Source organism: Cetorhinus maximus, chromosome 6 (genome assembly GCF_964194155.1).
Source record: "Cetorhinus maximus chromosome 6, sCetMax3.hap1.1, whole genome shotgun sequence".
NCBI classification, from domain to species: Eukaryota; Metazoa; Chordata; class Chondrichthyes; order Lamniformes; family Cetorhinidae; genus Cetorhinus; species Cetorhinus maximus.
This window is the reverse complement of record NC_135884.1, coordinates 91,872,227-91,898,731: the sequence shown is the minus strand read 5'-3', so window position 1 is coordinate 91,898,731 and position 26,505 is coordinate 91,872,227. Positions and strand designations below refer to the sequence as shown.

The 26,505-nt window shown below is 43.1% G+C and overlaps 1 protein-coding gene across 4 annotated transcripts in view; it reads right to left on the bottom strand.

The window, feature by feature from the left end:
* Positions 1–26,505, bottom strand: part of glg1a (golgi glycoprotein 1a) — a 168,327-nt gene that overhangs the window by 4,033 nt on the left and 137,789 nt on the right. For 3 of the 4 annotated variants that reach the window (XM_078544055.1, XM_078544056.1, XM_078544054.1), the window contains 9 exons: positions 21,465–21,553; positions 19,177–19,294; positions 18,387–18,479; positions 13,868–14,005; positions 6,786–6,909; positions 4,938–5,095; positions 3,794–3,895; positions 3,560–3,667; positions 866–986 (listed from right to left, as the gene is read on the bottom strand). In XM_078544055.1, coding sequence (XP_078400181.1) covers positions 866–986; positions 3,560–3,667; positions 3,794–3,895; positions 4,938–5,095; positions 6,786–6,909; positions 13,868–14,005; positions 18,387–18,479; positions 19,177–19,294; positions 21,465–21,553 — 1,051 coding nt within the window. The remainder of the gene's footprint in view (positions 1–865; positions 987–3,559; positions 3,668–3,793; positions 3,896–4,937; positions 5,096–6,785; positions 6,910–13,867; positions 14,006–18,386; positions 18,480–19,176; positions 19,295–21,464; positions 21,554–26,505) is intronic. The other variant, XM_078544052.1, reaches the window with a different exon arrangement.

The following is a 26,505-nucleotide window of genomic DNA, read 5'->3' as shown; positions in this document are numbered from 1 at the left end:
AGTGCTGTTGGAGCTGCACTCATCCAGGCAAGTGGAGAGTATTCCATCACACTCCTGACTTGTGCCTTGTAGACAGTGGACAAGCTTTGGGGAGTCAGATGAGTTTCTCCGCAGAATTCCCAGTCTCTGACCTGCTCTTGTAGCCACAGTATTTATATGGCTGGTCCAATTCAGTTTCTGGTCAATAGTAACCCTGGATGTTGATAGCAGGGGATTCAGAGGCAGTAGTGCCATTGAATGCCAAGGGGAGATTGGTGGATTCTCTCTTGTTGGAGATGGTCATTGCCTGGCACTTGTGGCGAAATGTTACTTGCCACTTACCGCCCAAGTCTGAATTAAGTCATTGTTTCACCTGGAAGAGTATCTGGGGTCTTGGGCAGTGGGAAGAGAGGAGGTAAAGGGGCAGGTGTTGCACCTCCAGCACTTACATAGGTAGATGCAGTTTTGGCAGGGGCGGGGGAAAGAAGAAGTGATTGAAGAGTAGGAAAGGGTGTCACAGAGGGAATGGTTCCTTCAGAATCAAAAAGGTGGGGGAGTAGGGAGATATGTTAGGTGGTGGCATCACGCTGGAGGTGGTGGACATGGCAGAGGATAATCTGTTGAATGTGGAGGGTGGTGGGGAATCCATTCCATTTCCAGCACTACCGCTTAGAGGGGCCTTTGAAACCTCCTCTTCAGTTTCAAAATTTTTCTAGCACTTTCTGCATGAATTCCTTTTCCTTGCCTGCTGCATAACAGAAACACAGATCATTATAGTTAAGTAGTGAGATTGTGGTAACCTTACTGACTGGCCAAATTATTAGTTTGAATAACAGCTTCTCCCTTCACCTCTTTCCCCTCACAGCCACTAGTCTGATTCACTTACGGCGTCCCTTGCCAGGTAGGATCGAAGCACACTGGTGTTTGAGATCTAGGCCACAGGCTGCATGTAGCACTGGATCCACAAAGATGTCCGCTTTACTCTCTTGCAGCATGTTCAACACCTCCTACAGGACAAATGGTCATTCCATTAAACAAAAACAAAGCAATCTCTGCTTTCCGGTCACATCCTGAAACTGATTCACAGCCTCAACTCCCCTGCTGGCTCTGACGCAAAATGATTATTAATAAACACACCAGGAAAGAAAAATCACCATCCGGCACTTCCGAAACTGGGAAGGACATTGATATTAACCATATGGTGGATGCAGTGCCATAATTTGTCAGCAAGAACAAATAAAATCAACAGCTACATCCTTTCACAGCAGTATGAACATATAGGCAATGACAGACAAGAAAAGACCCTCTGGGCCAGTCTGTCCCGTACAATGAAATATCTTTTTCATCGTGATATATATAACTCCTTAACCCATTTGTAATACATATTATTTGGTATAGTAGCCTGTTCAGTCTTTCCTGAGCGGTGTCATTTTTGCAAATCTTATTTGCAACTTCTCCAGTACCTCTGTATCCTTTTTGTAATATGGAGACCAGAATCATGTACAGTACTTCCAAGTGTAGTCTAACCAAGTTTCCATTTAAGTATCACATAACCCCTATTTTTGAATTCTATTTCTTTGGAAATGAACCCAAGTGTATTGATTGCAATTTTATGGCTTTGCTAACCTGTGCTGCTACTTTTAATAATTTGTGAATCTGCACCTAGGTCCATTCACTCCTCTTTCCTTGAAGTACTTGTTATGATCCTAGACCAGACCACCAAGTTGTTGGTAAGATCCAGTTAAGGACCAATAATATTTTGTTTAAAGTAGACAAAGTTTGAGATTCAAGACGCTCACGAAGAGAATAAAGCCACAAGATTCCATGGGTTTTGAACAAACAAAAATAAGCTTTACCATACAAGGTCAAAAGAGAAAATAATTTACAATAGCTATCTTATATTGTGACATTCAGGGTTAATATATAAGGTACATGTAAATTAACAGACAATCTGTGGTCAAACACAAGATATTGCACACTAAATGGCAAATGCACCAAACCAGAGTCCACGGATTTCTCAACAGCCCACCCAGACGTCAGTAACACTGAATCAGCCAATCTCTCAAACTCTTGTTTCTCTCACGAGGGATTCCAATACTTACCTTTGAAGACCTAACCTGGGAATTCTCTCCAAACATCGCTCCAACTCGGACGGCATCAACAACAACCCACCTTGCTGGGTTCTAATCTTAAACAAAAACAGAATTACCTGGAAAAACTCAGCAGGTCTGGCAGCATCGGTGGAGAAGAAGAGTCGACGTTTCGAGTCCACATGACCCTTCAACAGAACTGAGTATAGTTAGGAGAGGGGTGAAATATAAGCTGGTTTAAGGTGGGGGGGCGGGGGGAGAGAAGTTGAGGGTGGGGTGGTTGCAGGGACAAGCAAGCAGTGATAGGAGCAGATAATCAAAAGATGTCACAGACAAAAGGATCAAAGAGGTGTCGAAGGTGATGATATTATCTAAGAAAAGTGCTAATTAAGAATGGATGGCAGGACACTCAAGGTACAGCTCTAGTGGGGGTGGAGTGGAAAGACTGACATGGTATTAGTTGTAGATTTAAAAATAATGGAAATAGGTGGGAAAAGAAAAATCTATATAAATTCTTGAAAAAACAAAAGGGAGGGGGAAGAAGCAGGGTGGGGATGGGGGGAGGGAGTTTAAGATCTAAAGTTGTTGAATTCAATATTCAGCCTGGAAGGCTGTAAAGTGCCTAGTCGGAAGATGAGGTGCTGTTCCTCCAGTTTGCGTTGGGCTTCACTGGAACAATGCAGCAAGCCAAGGACAGACATGTGGGCAAGAGAGCAGGGTGGAGTGTTAAAATGGCAAGCGACAGGGAGGTTTGGGTCTTTCTTGCGGACAGACCGCAGGTGTTCTGCAAAGCGGTCGCCCAGTTTGCGTTTGGTCTCTCCAATGTAGAGGAGACCGCATTGGGAGCAACGAATGCAGTAGACGAAGTTAGGGGAAATGCAAGTGAAAATGCTGCTTCACTTGGTTCTAATCTTGTCTCCCAAGATTCTGTTCCCTTGGATTCCCGAGTATGCACTCAAGCACCAAATCAAGTTCAACTTCAGCTCTTCAATACTGCAGATCAATACTGCTCCAAAGCAGTACTTCGCCACAACGACCCACACCATGGAGTCACCGAACTTCCTGAGCCCTCTGCAATTACCAGGACTTCCCTGAGCCCTCTGCAATTACCAGAACTCCCCCTGAGCCCTGTTCACTTAAAAGTCCCACAGCTCTTTTCCTGTTTTTTGACTTAACTGGGGCCAGTCTCTGCCCCCTCCCCACTTTGGGACACTTGCTAGCAATGGTGCTCCACTCCCAGTCCAATGACCCATGTTTTCACACCTTTTCCATCTCTGCACAGGTGCACTGGGGCCACCCTCAGCACTTAAAAGATGCAGATCTGCACATTTCAGCTGCTCCCGGTCTGTACATGTGTGAAAACTCAAGAAAGGTCAATCGGGATTTGGAGATTCCGACCTTGGCTGTCGCTCTTAAGGTAAGTTGGACTTCATAACATACTTGAATGATTAACTTTTAAAATCAACAATTCATTATGAAGCTGGCTTTACCTTTTTGCAAGATTCTCCTGTAATCTTCAACAGGTTGATTTTCAGGCACTCCTCCACCTGGCCAGTCTGTTCCTGTGCTGCCGCTTCCTCGGCACACAGAGTATTAATCTGCCAAAATAGTAAAAGATGGTCACAGCACGATCCCACTGGTACTCCCAACCTACACTTCGTCATTCCAGACATTATTTCCTACGTTACCTCCCTACCATCTCATGTCGTCACAGTCTCACCCACCTCTTTAGTGCAGTGTATCTGGAGTTGAGGGTCCAGCCTATAGTCCAGGGCTGACTCCTGGATAATCACACGGATCTGATCTTCACAGTCAGAAGACAAACGCTGCCAAGAAATGAGAACATTGTCAGATGGCACTCAGTCACAAACACAAGCTACTGTTAAATTCATGCTCTCAGCACATTCCCAAAGGAAAATTGAAGATTCATAATAGCTTAGATCAGGTCACTGCCAGGCTGACTAAATATAGTTTAGAAATAAAGCAAGAAATGTCGATCAGTGGAATCAGCCCACTATTTCTGCTCACTGCAGGGCAAGTAGAAAGGCTGTGCACAGTAAACACAGGCAGAGCCTCAGAGTGGAAACAAAATCTCAGAGTGGAAACAAAATCTGTCTATCAGCACAACTCCAAAAGGCATGTCAGTACACTAAGGTGTAGTGGAGCTGGTTGATTTCAAAAAGATCCAGGCCCTAAGCAACTTCTGTTCAACACACTTCCCTTATTCATCTAAACCAATTTACTATTGCACCCTTTGATCACTATGGAAACATTAGCTGCTTTCAGTCATCAGTTAATAAGGGATTGCAATAAACAATTTGGAAATCAAGTTCTGTGCACTCAGTTTGTTTTCTTATAAATGTCAGGATAGGGTGGCCATTAACACACAGAAAGCTCCTCTGCTGTTTAATCGTTGGTAGGAACTACTGTTGATGAAATGTCACACGACGAGAGGTTTTCCTCGCTTACTAAATGTAGCTTCTGCAAATAAATGCTCATCTGTCAAACAATGGGAAGCCTGCCTCTAATTAACAGCTTTTGCTCTCACTGAGCAATGTGTGCCTGCATGAAATATTTAGTAAAACAGAAAGCAAAATAGTGCAGCTGCTGAGTGCTTAAGTGCAATCCACTTTATCCCATTCCCTTCAGAAGATTTTTTTCAGCCATTCTGTGTCCTAATTCCTCCTTTTTAATAATTCTAAAAGTACAACCTCTAGTTATTGAACAGTGAAATTAGTTTGAGTTTCTGATTTACTTTATCAAAGCTTCATTTCCTAGTTATGATATGGAACAACGTGCAAGGGAAGACATGGAGAAAGAGAAATGACCAAAATATAGTTCAGGAAAACGGTCTCCTTCGTGGCCCACCTGTCCTGTCAGTACCTGGTCAGCATATTTCAGTTTCAGACAGGAGACGACCTGACCCTCCAGCTCTTTGCCATCCTTTACATTATTCAAAACAGACTGGCAAAACTTGGGGATGTCAGCCTTGCAGGCTTTCCTCAGAACTGGATTTAAACGGTAATCTGAAACGAACACACAAAACTTAAATGAAAAATGCATAATAATACATGGAGGAAGAACTGATTAAGGTGTGAACTCCAGTCATATGGCTATGCTTGCTTTGATGGTAGAGGCTTTTTGAAATCTGTGTGGAATCTCTGTACTGGGCTGCAATAAATGACCTGGATCCATGTGTAAGTTACCATTCTCAGCTATGGTGGCATGGAAAATTGTCTGAGACCAGGGGATTTTCAACAGGGAGGAAAAGAATGATAAAATTATCCTACGCTCTATGTGTAACTCGAGCTCATTTAGGCCCAACCAGCATTGACAGTTCTGGAAGGCAGACCATAACTTTGGCTGAAGACGGTCTGCACAAAAAACCCCAAGAAAAAATGAAATAAAATGCCATAAAAGCCCAAGGAAAAACAGCTGCATTTACTAACATGACATCTGCTAAATTTGGCAGGCATTTGAAGTCAAGGTTTCATTGACATTTTCATTTAGACCAGTATGACTTTTATGAAGTTGCAGAATTAAGAGAGTCAAAGGATAGTGGAAATTTCTCTCCCACAAACCTCTGTTGAGATTCGGCGTCAAATGAAAATTTCAAAACTGAGATTGTTTTTTGTTAGGGGAGGGTCTTAAGAGATATGGAACCCATTTGGTGGTGGATGAATGGAATTAAGATACAAATCAGTCATGACCAAAACAAATGGTGGAACTGTGTCTCTGGGGACAGCCTATCTGTAAACGCAGTTGCAATATTACTCTAAAGCCCAACTATGAATAACTGGAGTCATTTTCAGGCAACTCTAACAGGCTCCAATGACTCAATTCATTCATTCTGTTGAGAACAAGATCGGTGGGTAACATACTCCAACTTTATAAAGCGAAAGTGAACCCCACTGCAGATGAATAACTCTCACTTCAGAACAAAAAGAAACTTGTGACATCATTAACTGTCCTAAGAGTTCCAACATGGAATCAGATAATTTCTGAAGCACCGAGAAACCAAACACCTACACTGATAAACCACTAAAAGCTTTGTTAGACAGGCATGCACTAAATTACCTTGCTACACATGGAGCATTGGATGTCAAGTGATTGCACAAAACCCATTTGTCCATGAAAGGACTAATTCCAAAGGCAACGCTCAACTCTTGTCAAGAAATTATATTTTTCATCTAATATTACTTTTAGATATTTTAAAGCGTGTGTGTGTGTGTGCCCGCATGCGTGTGTCTAATTTAATTAAACTAGAGACGATTAGACTGCAAGGTTTAAAGTATCAAAGTGAGGTGTAAAACAGGCATTTGAAATGGAGATGAGTAAAGCTAGGGTGAGGTCAGCAGATATGGAGTGAATGAGATTTGCATTTTTAGATAACTGGAGAAGTGTTTGATTTTCGAAGGGACATGGAAGATTTTTTACAACTGGCAAGATAAAGAAGGCAAGGTTATTAGGTTGATTTTTCCCAGAAGAGCTGGCAATAATGAGAACATGAAATATTTTTATATTCTGGGAAAAGTAACTTCTAGAGACAATGGGATTTACAAATCAAAAGGGACAAAATATATTTATATTTAGTATAGCATTGCCCATAATTCCACATAAAACTGCAACAACTTCACAGACAAGGATGCAGTTCCTGAAAATGAGGATTCCAATCCTACGAATCTTGCCAGATTTTCTGCGGTCAACAGCACATACCAGTGTTCTGCGTGATCTGTCGCTTGGTTATCATCTGCTTGCACTTGGGGTCCATCAGTTCAGCATTCTTATTCTGCTTCAGACACTGCAACACGTTCTTTGGGTCAGCATCAGCACAGTAACGCTGCAAACACAAGGGAACATGCAACTGGTCAGTCAACTAGTCTTGGCCACCTCCTGAAATCCTCAAATTACAGATGCTGTTCTTCAGCCAATTCAATTCACCTCACGTGATATCAAGAAACGGCTGAAGGCACGGGATACTGCAAAGGCTATGGGACCCGACAACATGCCAACCATAGTAGTGAAGGACTTGTGCTCCAGAACTAGCTGCACCCTTAGCTAAGCTGTTCCTACTATTCAGCTACAACCCTGGTCATCTGGCTGACACTGGAAAATAGACCAGGTATGTCCTGTCCACAAAGATGTCAAATCCAATGCAGCCAATTACCATGCCAGTCTGTTCTTGATCATTAACATGATGGAAGGCATTGTTGACAGTGCAATCAAGTGGCACTTATTCAGCAACAACTTGCTCACTGATGTTCAGTTTGGATTCTGCCAGAATCACTCAGCTCCAGACCCCATTACAACTTTGGTCTAAACATGGACAAAAGAACTGAATTCCAGAGGTGAGGTGACAGCATCTGATCAAATGTGACATCAAGCAGCCCTAGCAAAATTGAAGTCAATGGGAATCAGGGGGAAACTACTTCACTGGTTGGAGTCATACCTAGCACAAAGGTTGTGGTTGTTGGAGGCCAATCATTTCAGCTCCAGGACATCACTGCATGAGTTCCTCAGGGTAGTATCCTAGGCCCTATCTTCAACAGCTTCATCAATGACCTTCCCTCCATCATAAGGTCAGAAGTGGGGATTTTCACTGATCATTAGTGTTCAGTTCCATTTGCAACTCCTCAGATTACTGAAGCAGTCCATACCACATACAGCAGGAACTGGACAAGATTCAGGCTTGGGCTGATAAATTGCGAGTAACATTCATGCCAGACCAGTGCCAGGCAATGACCATCTCCAACAAGCGAGAATCTAACCTCTTCCCCTTGATGTTCAGTCATATTACCAATGTTAAACACTCCACCAGCCTCTGGACCAGCCACACAAATATTTTGGCTACAAGAGGTCAGGTCAGAGGTGGGTCTTCTGTGGCAAGTAACTTACCTCCAAAACACCCAAAGCCTGTCCGCCATCTACAAAACACAAGGAATGTAACAGAATACTTTCCACCTACACAGATGTGTGCCATTTCAACACCACAAAAACTCAAAACCATCCAGGACAAAGCAGCCATTTGATTGGCACCCCATCCATCATCTTAAACGTCTGCAACCTCCAACATTGGTGCACAATGGCAACAATTGGAACATCTACAAGATGCACCGCAACAACTAACTGAGGCATCAACAGAACCTCCCACACCTGTGACCTCAACTGCCTAGAAGAACAAGAGGAGCAGACACATGGGAACACCAACATGATTGGCAAGCTCTCCTCCAAGTCACACATCGTCCTGACTTGGAAATATAATCACCATTCCTTCCATGCCACTGGGTCAAAATTTTGGAACTATCCTCCTAATAGCACTGAGAGAGCATCTACACCACTTGGACTCCAGCAGTTCAAGAAGAGTTCATCACCACCTTCTCATGGGCAATTAGGGAGGACAATAAATGTTGGCCTTGCCAAAGAAGCCCACATCCCTTGAATGAATAAAAAAAAGATATACTTAGATATTAAAAAGTAACATACCACAAATTTATGTACAATAGCAGCAAATGGCCCAATCGTATGAGGCTACGATATGCTCCCAATAGCAATGCCTATAGTCAATGCTCTAACAGACATCAGCAGTCAGTTTAGGTTCAAATACACCTGAGCATCCTTGCTTTCATGGTTCATTTTTTCTCTTGCAGACTCACACTACAAGCTTGAACAATCCATTGATCTTTGGATGTTATACATTCCCTGGTAGCATTGTTGCACATGGGTGGACAGGTTGCCTGGTGAGCAGAGACAGAACTGGCTTTGAGTTTGAGTAAGTTGATATATTGTGTCCTGTATAAAGATCAAGCTAAGACAAGCGAAGATTCCCAATCCCAGCATGTCTAGTTTCCAGAAGGCAGCTTTCATCATCTTTGGCTTCCAAACAGCATTAATGTGTTCATTAAGCAAGTAAGACTGCTGTTAGGGACCCAAACGCTATCATCTGGTGGATCATTCAACCTGGAAATAGTTGCAACTACTTTCTGCGTTAGTTCATATCTCCCTGCATATTCAGCGTGGACTCTTTGCAATTCAGCCTCTCATCTGAGAAGTAGGAGACATGAACAAACCGGGTTATACCCAGCTAAGATTTAACTGAAAGCGTGCTGTACAGGCTGTTAAAGAAATTGAACACCTACACTGCTGAGAACAACACAATTCAGTTTGAAAAGATCAGGCCATTGTCCATGAGCTTGTGCTGCTCTGTAATGATTTACTTGCCTGACATCTAAATAAATCCAGTTAGTTAACATGGATAAAAGCAAAAGAAGAGTCTGAAGAGTCATATGGACTCAAAACGTTAACTCTGTTTTTCTGTCCACAGATGCTGTTAGACCTGCTGAGTTTTTCCAGCATTTTCTCTTTTTGTTTAGTTAACATGGAAACTGAACCCAACCCAAGTGTGGCACTGATAATCACAAGAGGCTCAAAAATAAAAAATTCAGCTGGCAATAAAAGGCTCAATACAAGAGATCTACAGCAGTCAAAAACTGCAGGCAGCAGTTTCTCATTTATAAAAGGTACTGATTGGCAGAAGTGCAGTGGGACCACATTTGAATACCTCAAAAGTACATCAAACAAGCAAAACAGAGTTGGGCACTTTCAGTCACACCTTGGACAACATTGTAACGTTTTTCACATTTGTCTCAATCCATTGCCCTTTTGAGGAAGTTCATCCCATCAGAATGTGAACATATCCTCAGGATACAGATCAGGGATGGTATCCATTAAGGAATGCAGACATTGGATCACACAAAGTACCAGGGCGCAGTTTTCACTAACAAACACACTGCTCCCTCCCAAAAAGGGAACATTTTTTTTTAAGTGATAGCACATTTCCAATATAGCAACCACATGCAGAGCAGTGAGGCGGGGAAAGAGTGCAGCAATGTTAGGTTCTTGCCTGGACTCGAAGCTGTTACACTACAACTGCAGGAGTTCAAGGATACAAAGTGGCTTCAAAGTTACTAACATTTCCAGACATCGTCGTCACCAGCATCCTTCCATTTACAAAAGACGATGGACATGCAGTGAACAAATCTGTTTCAGATGGGGTGTCTTCATATAATGCACCTTTGCTGATGGCCGAAGAGGCCAATCCTCAAGATGCAGTTTCTGCCACAGGTGTCACACATGAAGCTACTAACTGTCATTGTGGGTTGTTATTTCCGGCCTTGGTGTCTGTTGCCAAGTTTCTGCAGCCACTGGTCATCATGGTGGTGCACTAGCCTACAGGGGGTGTCACCATTTCCTGTAAGCTAGTGATTCCCAGGTGCGATAAATGGTGTTTAGGCCTTCTTGTCAATGCTTGCAAGCAGCCATGAAGTGTCTAATGATCTGGCTCCAACTCCCTCAACATATGGGAAGTCTTTGGGTATACAACCGTCTTCCATCCTGCGGATGTGCCTGAGCCAGTCAGCAAAGATGGAAATTGTTGTTCTTGTCCTGATAGCTGCAAGTTGTCCATGTTTCACAGCCATACAACAAGGTGCTGGCAACATAGGCCTTATAAATATCAGCTTGGTCCCAAGAGTAAGCTGATGTTATTCCATGCATGTTTCAGGAGTTTGTCAAAGGTAGGACCTGCTTTCAATACATGTGTATCAAATTCTGCATCAAGGGACAGATTGGCTGTCATCATGGATCCAAGATAGCGGAATCTGCTAACCACTTCCAGTGGGGTGTTATTTAGCATGATCAGGGGCCTAGATGCAATACCTTGTTCCATGTCTATGGTTTTCTTGACATTGAAAGCCAGGGAGAGCAAATTACAGGGGTAGGAAACAGTCCATGATTCTTTGTGGCTGAGTTTCCACATAGATGAATAGGTTCGTATAGTCAGTTTAAGGGAGGAGATGGCATAGGGGTATTGTTGCTGGACCAGTAATCCATGGTAATGAGACCAAGGGTAATGCTCTTTGGGACCCGGGTTCAAATCCCGCCACAGCAGATGGCGGAATTTGAGTTCGATAAAAAATCTGGAAGAATAAGTCCAATGATGACCATGAAACCATTGTCAATTGTTGTAAAAACCCATCTAGTTTACTAATGTCCTTTAGTGAAGGAAATCTGCTGTCCTCTGAACAAGGGCAATTAGGGGTGGCCAATAAATGCTGGCCTAGCCAGTGATGCTCACATCCCACGAATAAAAAAATCAGCCCTCTGATCAGGATATGATGTGTTGTCTTCGCTTTTGGTCCTCATAGATTGTACAGCTTGCCATCTGACATAGTATGCAAGTGGACTCCTTCCAGGTCTGCAGGGCAGGCAAAGGTCAGGAGCATGTAGGAGAAGAATAGAGTGGGGGGTGAGGACACAAAACTGTTTCACTCCATTCTTGACTCAAAATGCCAGAAAGAAATGTTGGGGAACACAGGGTTTAGTGAGAGGGAGGAACTGAAAGAAATCAATATTAGTAGGGAAATGGTGTTGGGGAAATTGATGGGATTGAAGGCCGATAAATCCCCAGGGCATGATAATCTACATCCCAGAGTGCTTAAGGAAGTGGCCCTAGAAATAGTGGATGCATTGGTGGTCATCTTCCAAGATTCTATAGACTCTGGAACAGTTCCTGCAGATTGGAGGGTAGCTAATGTAACCCCACTATTTAAAAAGGGAGGTAGAGAGAAAACAGGGAATTATAGACCAGTCAGCCTGATGTCGGTAGTGGGGAAAATTCTAGAGTCCATTATAAAAGATTTAATAGCTGAGCGCTTGGAAAACAGTGGCAGAATCGGACAGAGTCTGCACGGATTTACGAAAGGGAAATCATGCTTGACAAATCTACTGGAATATTTCAAGGATGTAACCAGTAGAGTTGATGAGGGGGAGCCAGTGGATGTGGTTTATTTGGATTTTCAGAAGGCTTTCAACAAAGTCCCACATAAGACATTAGCATGTAAAATTAAAGCGCATGGCATGGGATTGGGGGTAGTGTATTGAGATGGATAGAAAACTGGTTGGCAGACAGGAAACAAACAGTAGGAATAAATGGGTCTTTCTCCGAATGGCAGGCAGTGACTAGTGGGGTACTGCAGGGATCGGAGCAGGGACCCCAGCTATTCACAATATATATTGATGATTTAGATGAGGGAACTAAATGTAATATCTCCAAATTTGCAGATGACACAAAAGCTGGGTGGGAGGGTGAGCTGTGAGGAGGATGCAGAGGTGCTTCAGTGTTATTTGGACAAGCTGAGTGAGTGGGCAAATGCATGGCAGATGCAGCATAAATGTGGATAAATGTAAGGTTATCCACTTTGGTAGCAAAAACAGGGGAAGGCAGATTATTATCTGAATGGCTATAAATTGAGAGAGAGGAATGTGCAACGAGACCTGGGTATCCTCATACACCAGTCGCTGTAGGTAAGCATGCAGGTGCAGCAGGCGGTAAAGAAGGCAAATGGTATGTTGGCCTTCATAGCGAGAGGATTCGAATACAGGAGCAGGGATGTCTTGCTGCAATTATACAGGGCCTTGGTGAGACCATACCTGGAATATTGTGTGCAGTTTTGGTCTCCTTATCTGTGGATGGATGTTCTTGCTATAGAGGGAGTGCAGCGAAGGTTTACCAGACTGATTCCTGGGATGGCAGGACTGACATATGAGGAGAGATTGAGTCGGTTAGGATTATATTCGCTGGAGTTCAGAAGAATGAGGGGGGGGATCTCAATAAAACCTATAAAATTCTAACAGGACTAGACAGGATAGAATGCAGGAGAGATGTTCCCGATGGTGGGGGAGTCCAGAACCAGGGGTCACAGTCTGAGGATACGGGGTAGACCATTTAGGATTGAGATGAGGAGAAATTTCTTCACCCAGAGAGTGGTGAGCCTGTGGAATTCATTACCACAGAAAGTAGTTGAGGCCAAAACATTGTATATTTTCAAGAAGGAGTTAGATATAGCTCTTGGGGCGAAAGGGATCAAAGGATACGGGGAGAAAGCAGGAACAGGCTATTGAGTTGGATGATCAGCCATGATCATAATGAATGGCAGAGCAGGCTGAAAGGGCTGAATGGCCTACTCCTGCTCCTATTTTCTATGTAAATAGAGCCATCAAACTCTACAGTGCACTGCCTGTTGTTTTAGGAGGAGCATGCAAAACATAGCAAGATACTGCACAAATAAACACTGGATCATCTTATGTCAAGAAATCCAAACTGCCTGTGACAATGGAAATCCATGAGCTATGAGGGATCACGAGGGTGCGAGGTACTACCATCACCCAAGTTTCCCCCATGAAGTCAGCAAATGGTGAGGTGCTCACTGAACAGAAGTAAACAAGTATCCCGCTGGGCTCAACACTACTGTGAGCTGCACTTCTGTGAGATGGACATGTCCCATGACATACATCATCTACTTGCAGACCAAATGTGCCCAGAGTGTAGTTTCTGTGCCAGCAGATCTACTGTGGACATGATCTACTCCATGTGCCAGCTACAGGAGAAGTGTAAGAAACAGGGTACACTTCTTCACCTTACTTTCATGGATCTCACCAAGGCATTCAAAACCATCTGCACACCAGGACTCTGCAAGATTTAGGAAAGGAGATTGTCCACCTTAGCTCCTCAGTCTCATCCTCTCCTTCCCTTTCCAGCCAAACTCCTCTCCACTCTCAAAATAAAGTGAAACACTGCCTTCAGTAACATAGCAATGCCCTTCAAATCCAAACCACAACTTCTCTATGGTGACAAGATCAGGCTCACATTGTATACAAGCCTGACCTTCCATACAGTCTTTAAGGAGTATAATAGATGAAGTCACTAGGCTGAAAACTTCTCTGAACCTCTAGCCTCATACCTTAATCATTTGCTTGCAGACTCTCATGAGAGTATAGTCCAGCTCAGGGTCACTCATTTCTGTCTCCTGCAGTTTGAAGATTTTGTCATGACAGCGGTTGGACAGAAGCTTCTTCACATCTTTGAGACACTCAACCACCTAGTTAGAGGAAGAGCACACACAGGATTACTCAGTCAGACAAAGCCAAAGAAATCTGCATTTTAACTCAGAACTACATGAATTTCTTAAATAATTTTGTTTAGTTTTGCAGATTTTCATTAAAAATATATACAAACAGGGACCAGGACACAATAAGGCAGCTAGGAGGTGAGGGAAGAGAGATAGAAAAGGTCAAATGGATAGGAACAGGGGAAAGCCATTCAGCCTGTCAAGCCAGCTCCACCATTCAATTCACTCATGGCAAATCGAACACTTCAATGCCTTTTACCCACACTATCCCCATAACCCTATACGTTATTGTTAATCAGGAATCTATCAATCTCTACCTTAAACACACTCAATGACTGAGCTTCCATGGCCCCCTGGGGTAGAGAATTCTAAAGATTTACAACTCTCAGAGTAAAGAAATTTCTCCTTATCTTGGTCCTAAGTGGCTTCCCCCTTATTTTGAAATTGTGTCCCCTGGTTCTAGACTCCCCAACCAGGGGAAACATCTGACCTCATCTACCCTGTCTATTCCTTTATGCATTTTGTAGGTTTCAATGAGAACACCTCTCATTCTTCGAAACTCGAGAGAATACAGGCCCCGTTTCCCCAATCTCTCTTCATAAGGTAGTCCTGCCATCCCTGGAACAAGTCTGGTGAACCTTCGTTGCACTCCCTCTATGGCAATAATATCCTTTGAGGTAAGGGGACCAAAACTGCACACAGTGCTCCAGGTGTGGTCTAACCAAGTTTCTATAAAGTTAAAGTAAGACTTCACCACTGGATACAGTGGTGAAGTCAAAATGGGCAATCTCAGGACTTAGGCTGTGCTGGATTTATGAACTTGCCAAATTTCAGGTTGGGCAGCTCGAGCAGTGGGCAGTTTTGGCCAAGCCAGGTCAGGGAGGGTCAAGGGTTGCTTGCAGCACAGGACTAGACAGGCATGCAAGCGGTAAAGTGGATAACTATCCAGTGTCACGCCGTGCCAAAGCAGCATCTAGCTGAACTGTCGAGGTTAATTTTTTTAAAAATTTTACTCAGTTAAAATTGATGCATGGCACATTCTAAAAGTGCCTAGTTTTCAGACAACTCTGGTTTTTGGACAGCCAGATCCAAGACTGTACCTGTAGTTGATGCAAATTACATTTAATAGTTAGGATGCAAAACAAAGTCATGACGAGGCAGCTTAGACCTGCAGGTTATCATATTTATCATTAAATGTGTCACTGAGCAGGTTATTTATTTAGATCTAGTAAATCTAGAAATAGCTAACCATCTCTCCTTGACATTCCCATTACCATCACTGAATTCCCCCACTAACATCTTGGGGGTTACCACTGACCAGAAACTAAACTGGGCCAGCCACAAAAATACTGTGGCTACAAGTGCAGGTCAGAGGCTGGGAATTCTGTGACGAGTAACTCACCTTGGCTTCCCGAAGCCTGTCCACCATCTTCATGGCACAAGTCAGGAGTGTGATGGAATTCTTTCCATTTGCCTGGGTGAATGCAGCTCCAGTAACACTCCAGAAGCCTAACACCATTGAGGACAAAGCAGCCCGCTTGATCGGCACCCAATCCACCACCTTAAACATTCCCTCCTTGCAACACTGATGCTCAGTAGCAGCAGTGTGTACAATGTACAAGGTGCACTGCAGCAACTCACCAAGGCTTCGTCAACATGACCTCCCAAACCACGGTCTCTACCACCTAGACGGAAAAAAGGTAGTAGTACGTGGGAACATCACCACCTGCACGTTCCCTTCCAAGCCACAAACCATTCTGACTTGGAACTATATCGCTGTTCATTCACTATTGGGGAACAAAATCCTGGAACTCCCTCCCCAGCAGCACTGTGGGTGTACCTGCACCCAATGGACTGCAGCAGTTCAAGAAGGCAGCTCACCACCAACTTCTCAAGGGCAATAAATGCAGGACTTGCCAGGGACACCGATATCACATTAAATTAAAAAACAAACTTGAGAAATTGAGGTTGGTTTTGGGTGATGGGGGTGCTAAGAGGAGAGAAGGCAGCTCTCAGAGTTGCACCTGGGTGCAGTTACAGGGCCCCAAACTCAGCTGGACATTTTGTACAAATGTGAGAAAGCAGTAATTTATTAATGAGACCAATTGGTGCCAGAGCACAGGAGGCTAAAAATACCCTTGCCAGCTTTTCTTTCATATATACTGCAAGCCCTGCAGTCCAAAGCTCCAAAATCCGGAAACATCAGTTGCCCGGAATATTTTCAGCAGGCCCCACGACTCTCAAACTCATCAACCGCAGTGCTCCAGCAGCCCTGGGCCTACTGGATTGATGCCACTAAATAGCAAGGGGCAGGAATCCAAAGAGCTGCTTAAGCTTTGAAAGCACTTCTAACGACGAGTGCCGAGTGGTCCGGGATGTTTGCGTGCCAACTTTGGCGCAGACAAGTGCAACTTGCTGACTGACCTGTCCGGCGCGTGGAGAAATCTGAGGTCACACGGCTGAGCCAAGAGCCTATGCTCTGGAATACCCTGCACACACCTCTCCTCCTTTGTAGCTCACTTTCCTGCTTTAAGCCACTCCTTAAAACCTACCTCTTTGACCAAGTCTCTGGTCATTTGACCTAATATCTCCTCTGTGGCTCAGTGTCATTTTTTGTTTTATAATGCCTGTTAAGTGCCTTGGGACGTGTTATTATATTAAAGTCACTACATAAGTTGTAGTGTATATACACCCCAGGTCTCTGTTTCTGCACCACCTTTAAAAATTGTAACGTTTAATTTAGCTTTCCTCTCCACATTCTTCCAAAATGTACTACTTTACACCTCTCTGCGTTCTATTTCATCTGCCATGTGACTGTCCATTTCACCAGTCGACATCCTCCTGAAATTTGTTACCATCCCCCTAATTTGTTAACTGCAATTCTAAGTTTCACATCATCTGCAAGCTTTGATATTATGTATACCCAAGTCCTGGTCATTAAGATTTATCAATAAGAGCAGTGGTCCTAATACTGACCCTTGGGGAACCCTACTTATATGCAAAAATAGCCTCACAAACAAGCACTTTGACTTTGAAGTGCAGCTTGTGGTTCGTTCTGACTTCAACTATGAGCAAAGCCCACATTGAAAATGTCAACTAAATATGAGGAATTTTTTTGGGTTGGTATCCAAATACTTCCCAGGTCATCAACTGGATCTGCAGGTGAGTCCTCAATGCACCAATTCTTTCATCATCCCTTTTGGAATTTGAATCTTTCTATATTTAAGGCAATTCTGATTTGTTTTCAGCAATTCACACATTCAGAAACCTTTCAGTCCCAAGGTTTGCCCCTTGCTAACTTTCAGATATATACTCATTACCTGGGGTCTTATTGCTTTTAATTTCCATTTTTCTCCAAGTTCATTAGCTTGCACAGATGCACCAAATCTACATTTCATAACCTCAAAAGCCTGAAGATGAAGAAATCTGTCCAAAATGTATACAACAGTTGCTGGAGGAGTTGAGGCCCACACTGATATTATCTACAAGATCTAAAAGATTGCACTAACAGATGTAGAGGCAAAACAAACACAATCATGACAGCAACAGCAATGCAGAAATCCCTCAAGTTGAACACTGCTTTCTGGCTGCTTGCATTGCTTTTGAGACAAAGGCCCAATAGGATTTGGTGCTGACTCTCTGCAGGTCTCCAAAGATTTTCATATTCTTCATTTCTGGCTGCACCAAAGGCTCTCATCTGATAGCGGGATGCCAAGAGTATCAGCAAGTATCAGCTCACAAATTCCAAGCTTTATCCAAATTAAAATTCAAAGGATATGCTTAACAGCATCACTTGGGGAAATAAAATCAACAACTTATTTGAACAAAATGGATGATCTGAAATTGATCAGCTCCGCAACCCTGTCAGAACTAAAATCAGGTTCAGAAACATTTCATTTTCCAATTTGAAAAGACTCACTTGACACAGGCAGCTTCAGAGTGGCTAAATGACTAATTTCAGAAACAATTAAGAGCAATCCATCTCACTGTTCACCCTTATTTCAAATGTTTTACAGGAGATGCTATTTTCAGAAACAATCAATTCATTTGGAATGTGTAGACTCCGGATTTGCAAAGCCATTTGCCAAGGTTAAGGGAATAATTTGTGCTCTTGACCAATGCTCCCTCTTAAACAGGGCAGCAAATTGAAAGTCCCCACGCAGGCCATGCACAGGTCAGCTCCTGTAAACTACCGTGAGTGCAGCAAAGCAAAAAAGGGCCTGTGTATGACCAAAAAATTAGAGGTAAGTTGCTCCTGACACCTAAAAATGTCTCCCTTTTCTCCGACATTGGCTTTAAAGCCCTGAAAACGGTTTCCCAGGTTAAGACCCTGGGTTCCTCAGTTACTCACCTGTGCATTCCCAAATGGTACATTCTGACAGTGCGTTTCAATGTCAGTTTTGCAAGATACATATAGCTCAGGCTCTAAACGGATGTCCTCGGTCTGTGGAGAGATAAGAGAAGCGTGAGTAAAATTACATGACTTCCCTTTATATAGGCAAGTTTGTTTTAAACAAACTTAGCAAAGGTCCACTCCTTTTAATTACTCCATTTCTTCTTCCCAAAGAACAAATTGAAATTCTGGTCAACACACTGAAATTTCTCAGCCATATTTTCGATTTGTACAGGTAGCAACATGGGAAAATGTCATGTATTTTCACAGTCACCTCAACACACATATTTTACAGCCGGGAATTTTCTCAAAGTTCTCAATTTGCAATACAGCCATGCCCAACAGGGTCTCAATATTTCTTAAGATGATTCCCCCAATAGCCCATCAGTTTCCAAACAAAGTGACAAGGGCCCAAGAAGGTACTATTTTAGAAACAATGTCCCACACAGTAGGCTCAGGGCAAATTTCCCATTACTCATCCCCCTTCAGTTGGATGTGCGATAAATCAAGCTGCTGGGAAGATTTCAGATGAGCACCCAAAAGGTTATGATGATTTTGGTGAGCGAATTTGCCTTTAATTTGTCACTACCTTATGTAACTTGGTCCTGTTGCCTAGTGTCAGACTCCAGATGATATTCAAAGTGATGAGCATGCCAATCACTTCCCTACTTAACAGACTATTCATTAGAAATGCAAGACAAGTAAGGAGCAATGGTACTGCCAGAGCTATACATTGAGCAGCACTCACCATTTCCAGTTCCTCCACACGCAGCTGTTTGCGACATTTTATAGAAACACGCTGTTCCTTGTTGTCCTGAAGCGTATCATTCCGAACTGTGGTACTCAGACAGATCACAACATCCACCCTGCACAGAATCGTGAGGGTGAAGGGTAAGAATTCTTTTACAGAAGGTTCCTCTCATCACTCTTGTTTGTCAAGTTTCTCAGTCAGACCTTTGTAGTGTGTGGTTCCAGAAGCATCCTTTGATATCTCGTCCAAGTGGCTGTTAGTCATGTATGCACTTTAATAGCAACTGTAAAGAGGCTATTTGCCTGTGGGCACATCAGTCAAACCATATCCTTGCTTGACTTACCCACGATTAGGGATTAGAGTAAAAATTCTGACCACTCTTCCTTTCCTAGCTAAGATGTACATACAGGATAGTGTGACAGTTACGGTATTGGATTAGTCATGTAGAGGCTGAGACTAATAACCCAGAGGACATAGGAACATTGGAGTCACCGCCATTTGGCCCCTCACGCCTGCTTCGTTATTTAACTAGATCATGGCTGATGATCTACCTCAATGCCATCTTCTCACACTATCCCCATATCCCTTGATGTCATTGGTATCTCAAAATCTATCAATCTCTGCTTTGAACATATGCAGTGATTTGAGCCTCCACAGCCCTGTAGGGTAGAGAATTCCAAAGATTTAGGACCCACTGACTGAAGAAATTCCTCCTCACCTCAGTCCTAAATGGTCTATTTCTTGTTCTGAGACTCTATCCCCTGGTTCTCGATCCTCCAACCAGGGGAAACATTCTTCCTGCATCCACCCTGTTGAGCCTTTTAAGAATTTTGTACATTTCAATGAGATCACCTCTGATTCTTCTAAACTCTAGAGTACCAGCCTGGTCTCCTCAATCTTTCCTCATAGGACAATCCCACCATCCAGGGATTAGTCTGATGAACCTTCATTGCGCTCCCTCTATGGCCAGTATATCCTTCCTTAGGGAAGGAGGCCAAAATGGCACACAATACTCCAGGTGTGGTCTCATCAAGACTGTACACATCTACAGCAAGACTTCTTTCCTCATGTACCCAAATCGCCTTGCAATATAGGCTAACATACCATTTGCCTTTCTAATTGCTTACTGTATCCGCATGTTAGCTTTGTGACTTATAGACAAGGACGCCTAGGTCCCTTTGGACATCAAGACATCCCAATCTGTCCCTATTTAAGAAATACTCTGCATTTCTAATTTTCCTACCAGGATAACTTCACATTTTATTCCATCTGCCATGTTCTTGCCTACTCATTTAGTCTGTCTAAATCTCCTTGAAGCCTCTTTGCATCCTCCTCAACTCACATTTCCACCAACTTTTGTGGCATCATTGAAAGTATTACATTTGGCCCCTACATCCAAATAATTGATATAGATTCTGAATAGCTGATCTTTCCGGTATCCCACTAGTCGCAGCCTACTAACTTGAGAATGATCCGTTTATCCCAACTCTGTTTTCTGTCCGTTAACCAATCCTCAATCCAAGTTCCAATTTTGCTTACTAAGGTCCTGGTGGTACCTTATTGAAAGCCTTCTGAAAAAAATCTGAATTCACATTTTTAAAATCTGGAATAGCAATAAAAGTGACCATGAGGTTGTCAGATTGTCATTAAAACCCAAATGGTTCACTAACATCTTCAAGAAAGGATACCTGTTGTCCTACTTTGGTCTATATGTGAACCACCTACATGGTTGAGTCTTAACTGCCCTCTGAACTGCCCTATCAAACGCTCAGTTGCATTAAACTGTAACAAGAATACTCAAGACGTTTACATTCGGCCCACTGTGTCCGTGCCAGTCAACAAAAATCCGACTGCATTAATCGTATTTTCCAGCCCTTGGCACATAGCCCTGGACTCTTCCTGACGGCATCATGGGAGCACCATCACCACGCTGATTGCAGCTTTCAAGCTGGCCAACCATCACCTCCTCAGGGTAACTAGGGTTGCACAATAAATGTTGGCTTTGCCAGCCATATATCCAGAAAATAAATTTTTCAAAAGTTGGAGGCCAACTGCTATATCAGTTGACACCAGTAAATTCGGCACTGACTGGGTATTGGGCTGAAACACGCCTGCTCTGTTGAGTCTGTTGCTTACTGAACCACTGGGGAAGTCAGAAAAATGAAGATTTAAATTAGTCCTTTAAATGATTATGTTGAAACCAGAATCAGTGTACAGCTGGCAGAGTTCCACAGACACAATGAGGAGCACTGGTGGGAGAACATTCCAGAAAGGCATGAACTTACTTCTTCTTAATGTTTGGACACAGTTTCAATACATCTTCTTTACACGCCATCTTAAACTTGTAGGAGAAGCGGAAATCTTTCATTTGGATCTGTAATACAAGCAGAAGTTAAGGTGTGCAGTCAGATACAAAAGGAGTCAGATTTTCTCAGCTTTTATCATCATCAGCTTGGTTAAATGTACATCAAAGAGAAGGTTTGGGTTTGTCTGCAAAGGACAAAGGGGACCCTGGCTTCTCTATTAAATACCTTAAGATTCCAGACCTGGGAAAATACATTTTTTGTTCAACAACCAGGAGCGACCCCCCCCCCACCCCGCCCCAACACCCCTCAGCTGCCAGAACCTGTAATATTGCAGTGTGAATCTGAACCCAGGCACTCTCCCGTTGTACCATCTACCAGGTAACAGCAGGAAAAGCTTTGTCCAGGTAAAGCTTTGTCCAGGTAAAGTGTCTGGCCCTCATCTACACTGTGAACTACTGAAACTTTGAAACTTTTGTGTCTGTGCTATCAAGGCTAATTCATCTTGACAATGCCTTCTCCCACCGTGGAAGTCCTCACTTCTGAAAAGTCTGATCACCCTGCAAAAGTTTCAGCCTGCAAACCTCTGAAGGAATAGGCCACTGGACTTTTGATTCTGGACTCACGCAAAGCCATAATTCTTATTTTTATTGTAGTCTTGTCCTGTACCCCTTTCTTTCCCTTATCCCTCTTTTATTGTATGAGTGCAAAAAGAGGCTGACATTACGAAACCCCTTTCCTGCGTTTAGTGCATGTGTAAAATAAGCCAACCCTCTTATTTCAACTTATCTCAAATTTGCTGTGGGGTTATTAATAGAAGAATGGGTCACTTCAAACAGAAAGGCTGTGGAAAACACCACTTAAAAAAGGCGGGAAGTGGAAACCAAATCAAAAACACCTTTCTATTTACAGACGGGCAGAGAAAGGAGAATTCAGGGCTGTTTAAATTAACCCCCCTTTGCTGTGTAACAGAAATTGGGAGCTCAAGTCCAGGAAGACCCAATTTGAAATAAAAATGTAAAATGCTGGAAAAACTCAGCAGTTCTGGCAGTGGAAAGAGAAACAGTTGGCGCTTCCAGTCCACATGACTCTACTTCAGGTGCTGCCAGACCTGTTGAGGTTTTCTAGCATTTTGTGTTTTCATTTCAGATTTCCAGCATCTGCAGTACTTTGCTTTTACAAAACCCAATTTGAATTTGGCCAGAGTCCAAAATTTTAAAACAACCCTGAACTGGTTACTGAAAAAAAATAATTGGAAGCCGGGGGAAAATTCAGTGTCTGGAACTAATTAGAAACAGACACCTGGAAAATAGGAGGGGCAGGTCATTCGGTCCTTCGTGCCTGCTCCGCCATTCAATGTGATCATGGCTGATCCTCTATCTTAATGCCGTACTTTCACTCTCTCCCCATACCCTATGACACTTTAAGAGTCTAGAAATCTATTTCCTTCTGAAATATATTCAGTGACTTGACCTCCACAACCTTCTGTGGTAGAGAATTCCACAGGTTCACCACCCTCTGAGTGAAGTAGTTTCTCCTCACCTCAGTCCAAACTTGCTTACCCCGCATCCTGAGACTGTGATCACTTGTTCTGGAGTCCCCAGCCAGAGGAAACATCATCCCTGGCATCCAGTCCTTCGAGCCCTGTCAGAATTTTCTATGTTTCAATGAGACCTCCTCTCATTCTTCTAAACTCCAGTGAATACAGGTCTCGTCGATCCAATCTCACGTCATACAACAATCCTGCCAATCCAGGAATCAGCCTGGTGAACCTTCGCTGCACTCCCTCTATAGCAAGTACATCCTTTCTTGGGTGAGGAGACCAAAACTGCACACAATGCTTCAGGTGTGGTCTCACCAAGGCCCTGAACAGCTGCAGTAAGACATCCTTGCTCCTGTACTCAAATCCTCTCGCAATGAAGGCAACATACCTTTTGCCTTCCTAAATGCTTGCTGCATCTGCATACTTGCTTTCAGTGATTGGTTTACAAGGACACACAGGTCCCTTTGCACATAAACATTTTCCAATCTCTCACCATTTAAATAATACTCTACCATTCTGTTTTTCCTACCAAAGTGGATAACTTCACACTTATCCACGTTACATTGCATCTGCCATGTATTTGCCCACTCATTCAACTTGTCTAAATCACCATGAAGCCTCTTAAAATCCTCCTCACCACACATTCCCACCTAGTTGTGTCGTCAGCAAACTTGGAAATATTACAATTTGGTTCCCTCATCCAAATCATTGATATATACTGTGAATACGAAGCTGGGGCCCAAGCACTGATCCCTGCGGTGCCCCACTAGTCACTGCCAGCTACTCCAAAAAATGCCCATTTATTCCTACTCTGTTCCCTGTCTGCTAACCAATTCTCAATCCATGCCAATATATTACCACCATTCCCATGTGTTTTAATTTTGCACACTAACATCTTATGTGGGACTTTATCAAAAGCTTTCTGAAAATTCAAATACATGTGTCCACTGGTTCTCGCTTATTTATTCTGCTAGTTACGTCCTCAAAAAACTCCAGTAGTTTTGTCAAACATGGTTTCCCTTTCATAAATCCATGTTGACTTTGTCTAATCCCATTGATATTTTCTAAGTGTCCTGTTATCACATCCTTTGGAATAGGCTCTAGCATTTTCCCTACTACTGATGTTCAGCTAACTGGTCTGTAATTCCGTGTTTTATTCCTCCCTCCACTTTTAAGTAGTGGGGTTACATTTGCCACCCTCCAATCTGCTGGAACTGTTCCAGAATCCACAGAATTTTGGAAGATGACAGCCAGCGCATCCACTATTTCCATGGCCATCTCCTTTAGTACTCTGGGGCGCAGATTATTAGGCTCTGGGAATTTATCAGCTTTTAGTCCCATTAGTTTCTCCAGCACTATTTTTTAGTAACACTAATTTCTTTCAATTCCTCCTTCTCACCAGATCCTTGTCTCCCCAGCATTTCTGGCAAGGTCTGTGCCTTCCTCCATGAAAACAGAACTAAAGCAGTTGTTTAATTGCTCTGCCATTTCCTGGTTCTCCATTATAAATTTGCCCATTTTGGACTGTAAGGAACCTACATTTGCCTTCACTAATTTTCTATTTTTACATTCTTCTAGAAGCTTTTACAGTCCGCTTTCATCTTCCTTGCAAGTTTACTCTCATACCCTATTTTTCCCCTCTTAATCAATCTCTTGGTCCTCTTTTGCTGAATTCTAAACTGCTCCCAATCCTCAGGCTTGTTACTTTTTCGAGCAACTTTATATGACCCCTCTTTGGATCTAATAATATGCTTAATTTTCTTTGTTAACCATGGTTGTGCGTCTTTTCCTGTTGTGTTTTTGTGCCGGAAAGAAATGTATAACTGTCGCAACGCATATGTTTGTTCCTTAAATATTAGCCATTGCCTATCCACCATCATGCCTTTTAATTAAGTTCCCCAATCTATCTTAGCCATCTGACTCCTCGTACCTTCTTAGTCTCCTTAGTTTAGATTTAGGATACTAGTTTCAGAAAGGACAACTTCACTTTCCATCCTAATGAAGAATTCTATCATGATGTCGTCACCATTCGCTAAAGGACCCCACATACAAGTTTATTAGTTAACCCTTTCTCATTGCACAATATCAAATCTAGGATAGCCTGTTCCCTAGTTGGTTCCTCGACGTGCTGGTCTAAAAAAAAAACCATCTCATACACACTCCAGGAATTCATCCACCATAGTATTATTGCTAAATCAGTTTGCCCAGTCTATATGTGGATTAAAGTCACTCAGGATTACTGTAACCCGTTACATGCACCTCTGATTTCCTGTTTAATGCCATCCCCTACCTTACCACTACTGTTTGGCAGCCTATAGACAATTCCCACAAATGTTTCCTGCCCCTTGTTGCTTATGAGCTCCATCCAGACTGGTTCGACATCTGGATTTTTTGAGCCAATGTCTTCTCACTATTGCATTGATTTCATCCTCAACTAACAATGACACCCCACCTCCTTTTCCTTTTTGCCTGTCCTTCCTAAATAGAATACCCTTGGATATTCAGTTCCCAGCCTTGGTCACCCTGCAGCCAAGTCTCCACAATTGTTATCAGATTGTACCCGTTTATACACATTTGCACTGTTAATTCGTCGACCTGATTGCAAATGCTCTGTGCATTCAGGTACAGTGCCTTCAGACTTTCCTTTTTAACACTTTTACACTTTTTCTGTACTATGGCCCTATGTGCTGCTAACTCATGTTTCCTCTGCCTTCCACTTTTGCTTTCTACTTTTCTGCCTTTCATTCCTACCTTTGTTTCCCTGTCTTGTGTCTCCCTGCTCAGGTTACCATCCCTCTGCCACTCCAGTTTAAACCCTCCCCAACAATACTAGCGAATACCCCTGCGAGGATATTGGTCCCCGTCCTGCTGGGGTGCAATCATCTAGCTTGTACAGGTCCCTTCTTACCCAGAATCAGTCCCAATGCCTCAGGAATCTAAATCCCTCCCTCCTACACCATCTCTCCAGCTACGCATTCATCTGGTCTATTCTCCTATTCCTGATCTTGCCAGCACATGGCACTGGGAAGAATCCTGAGATTACAGCCTTTGAGATGCTGCTTTTTAATTTGTTTCCAGCTCCCTACATTCTGCTTTCAGGACCTCATTTCTCTTTTTACCTATGTCATTGGTACCAATATGGACCATGACCTTTGGCTGTTCACCCTTCCCCTTCAGGTTGCCCTGCAGCCACTGACTCCAAACTGAAGAGTTGGGGAAAACATGGCACCACTTATAAAGGCTTTGGGGGTGGGGGGGGATTCAGAAATCAAAAACACCTTTCTATTTACGGACAGGTAATGAGAGGAGCAATCAGAGCTGTTTAAATTAATTCCCCTCCGGTCCGTAACACAGGCAAGAAGAAAGTTTCTGAAATGTACATAGTCTGCAAGGAAACTAAGAAGCTATGAGTTTCAGCAATAATAAACGTCACCTTTTAGAAGAAGAAAACTTCACCCATACCATTCATTCTCCAACCAG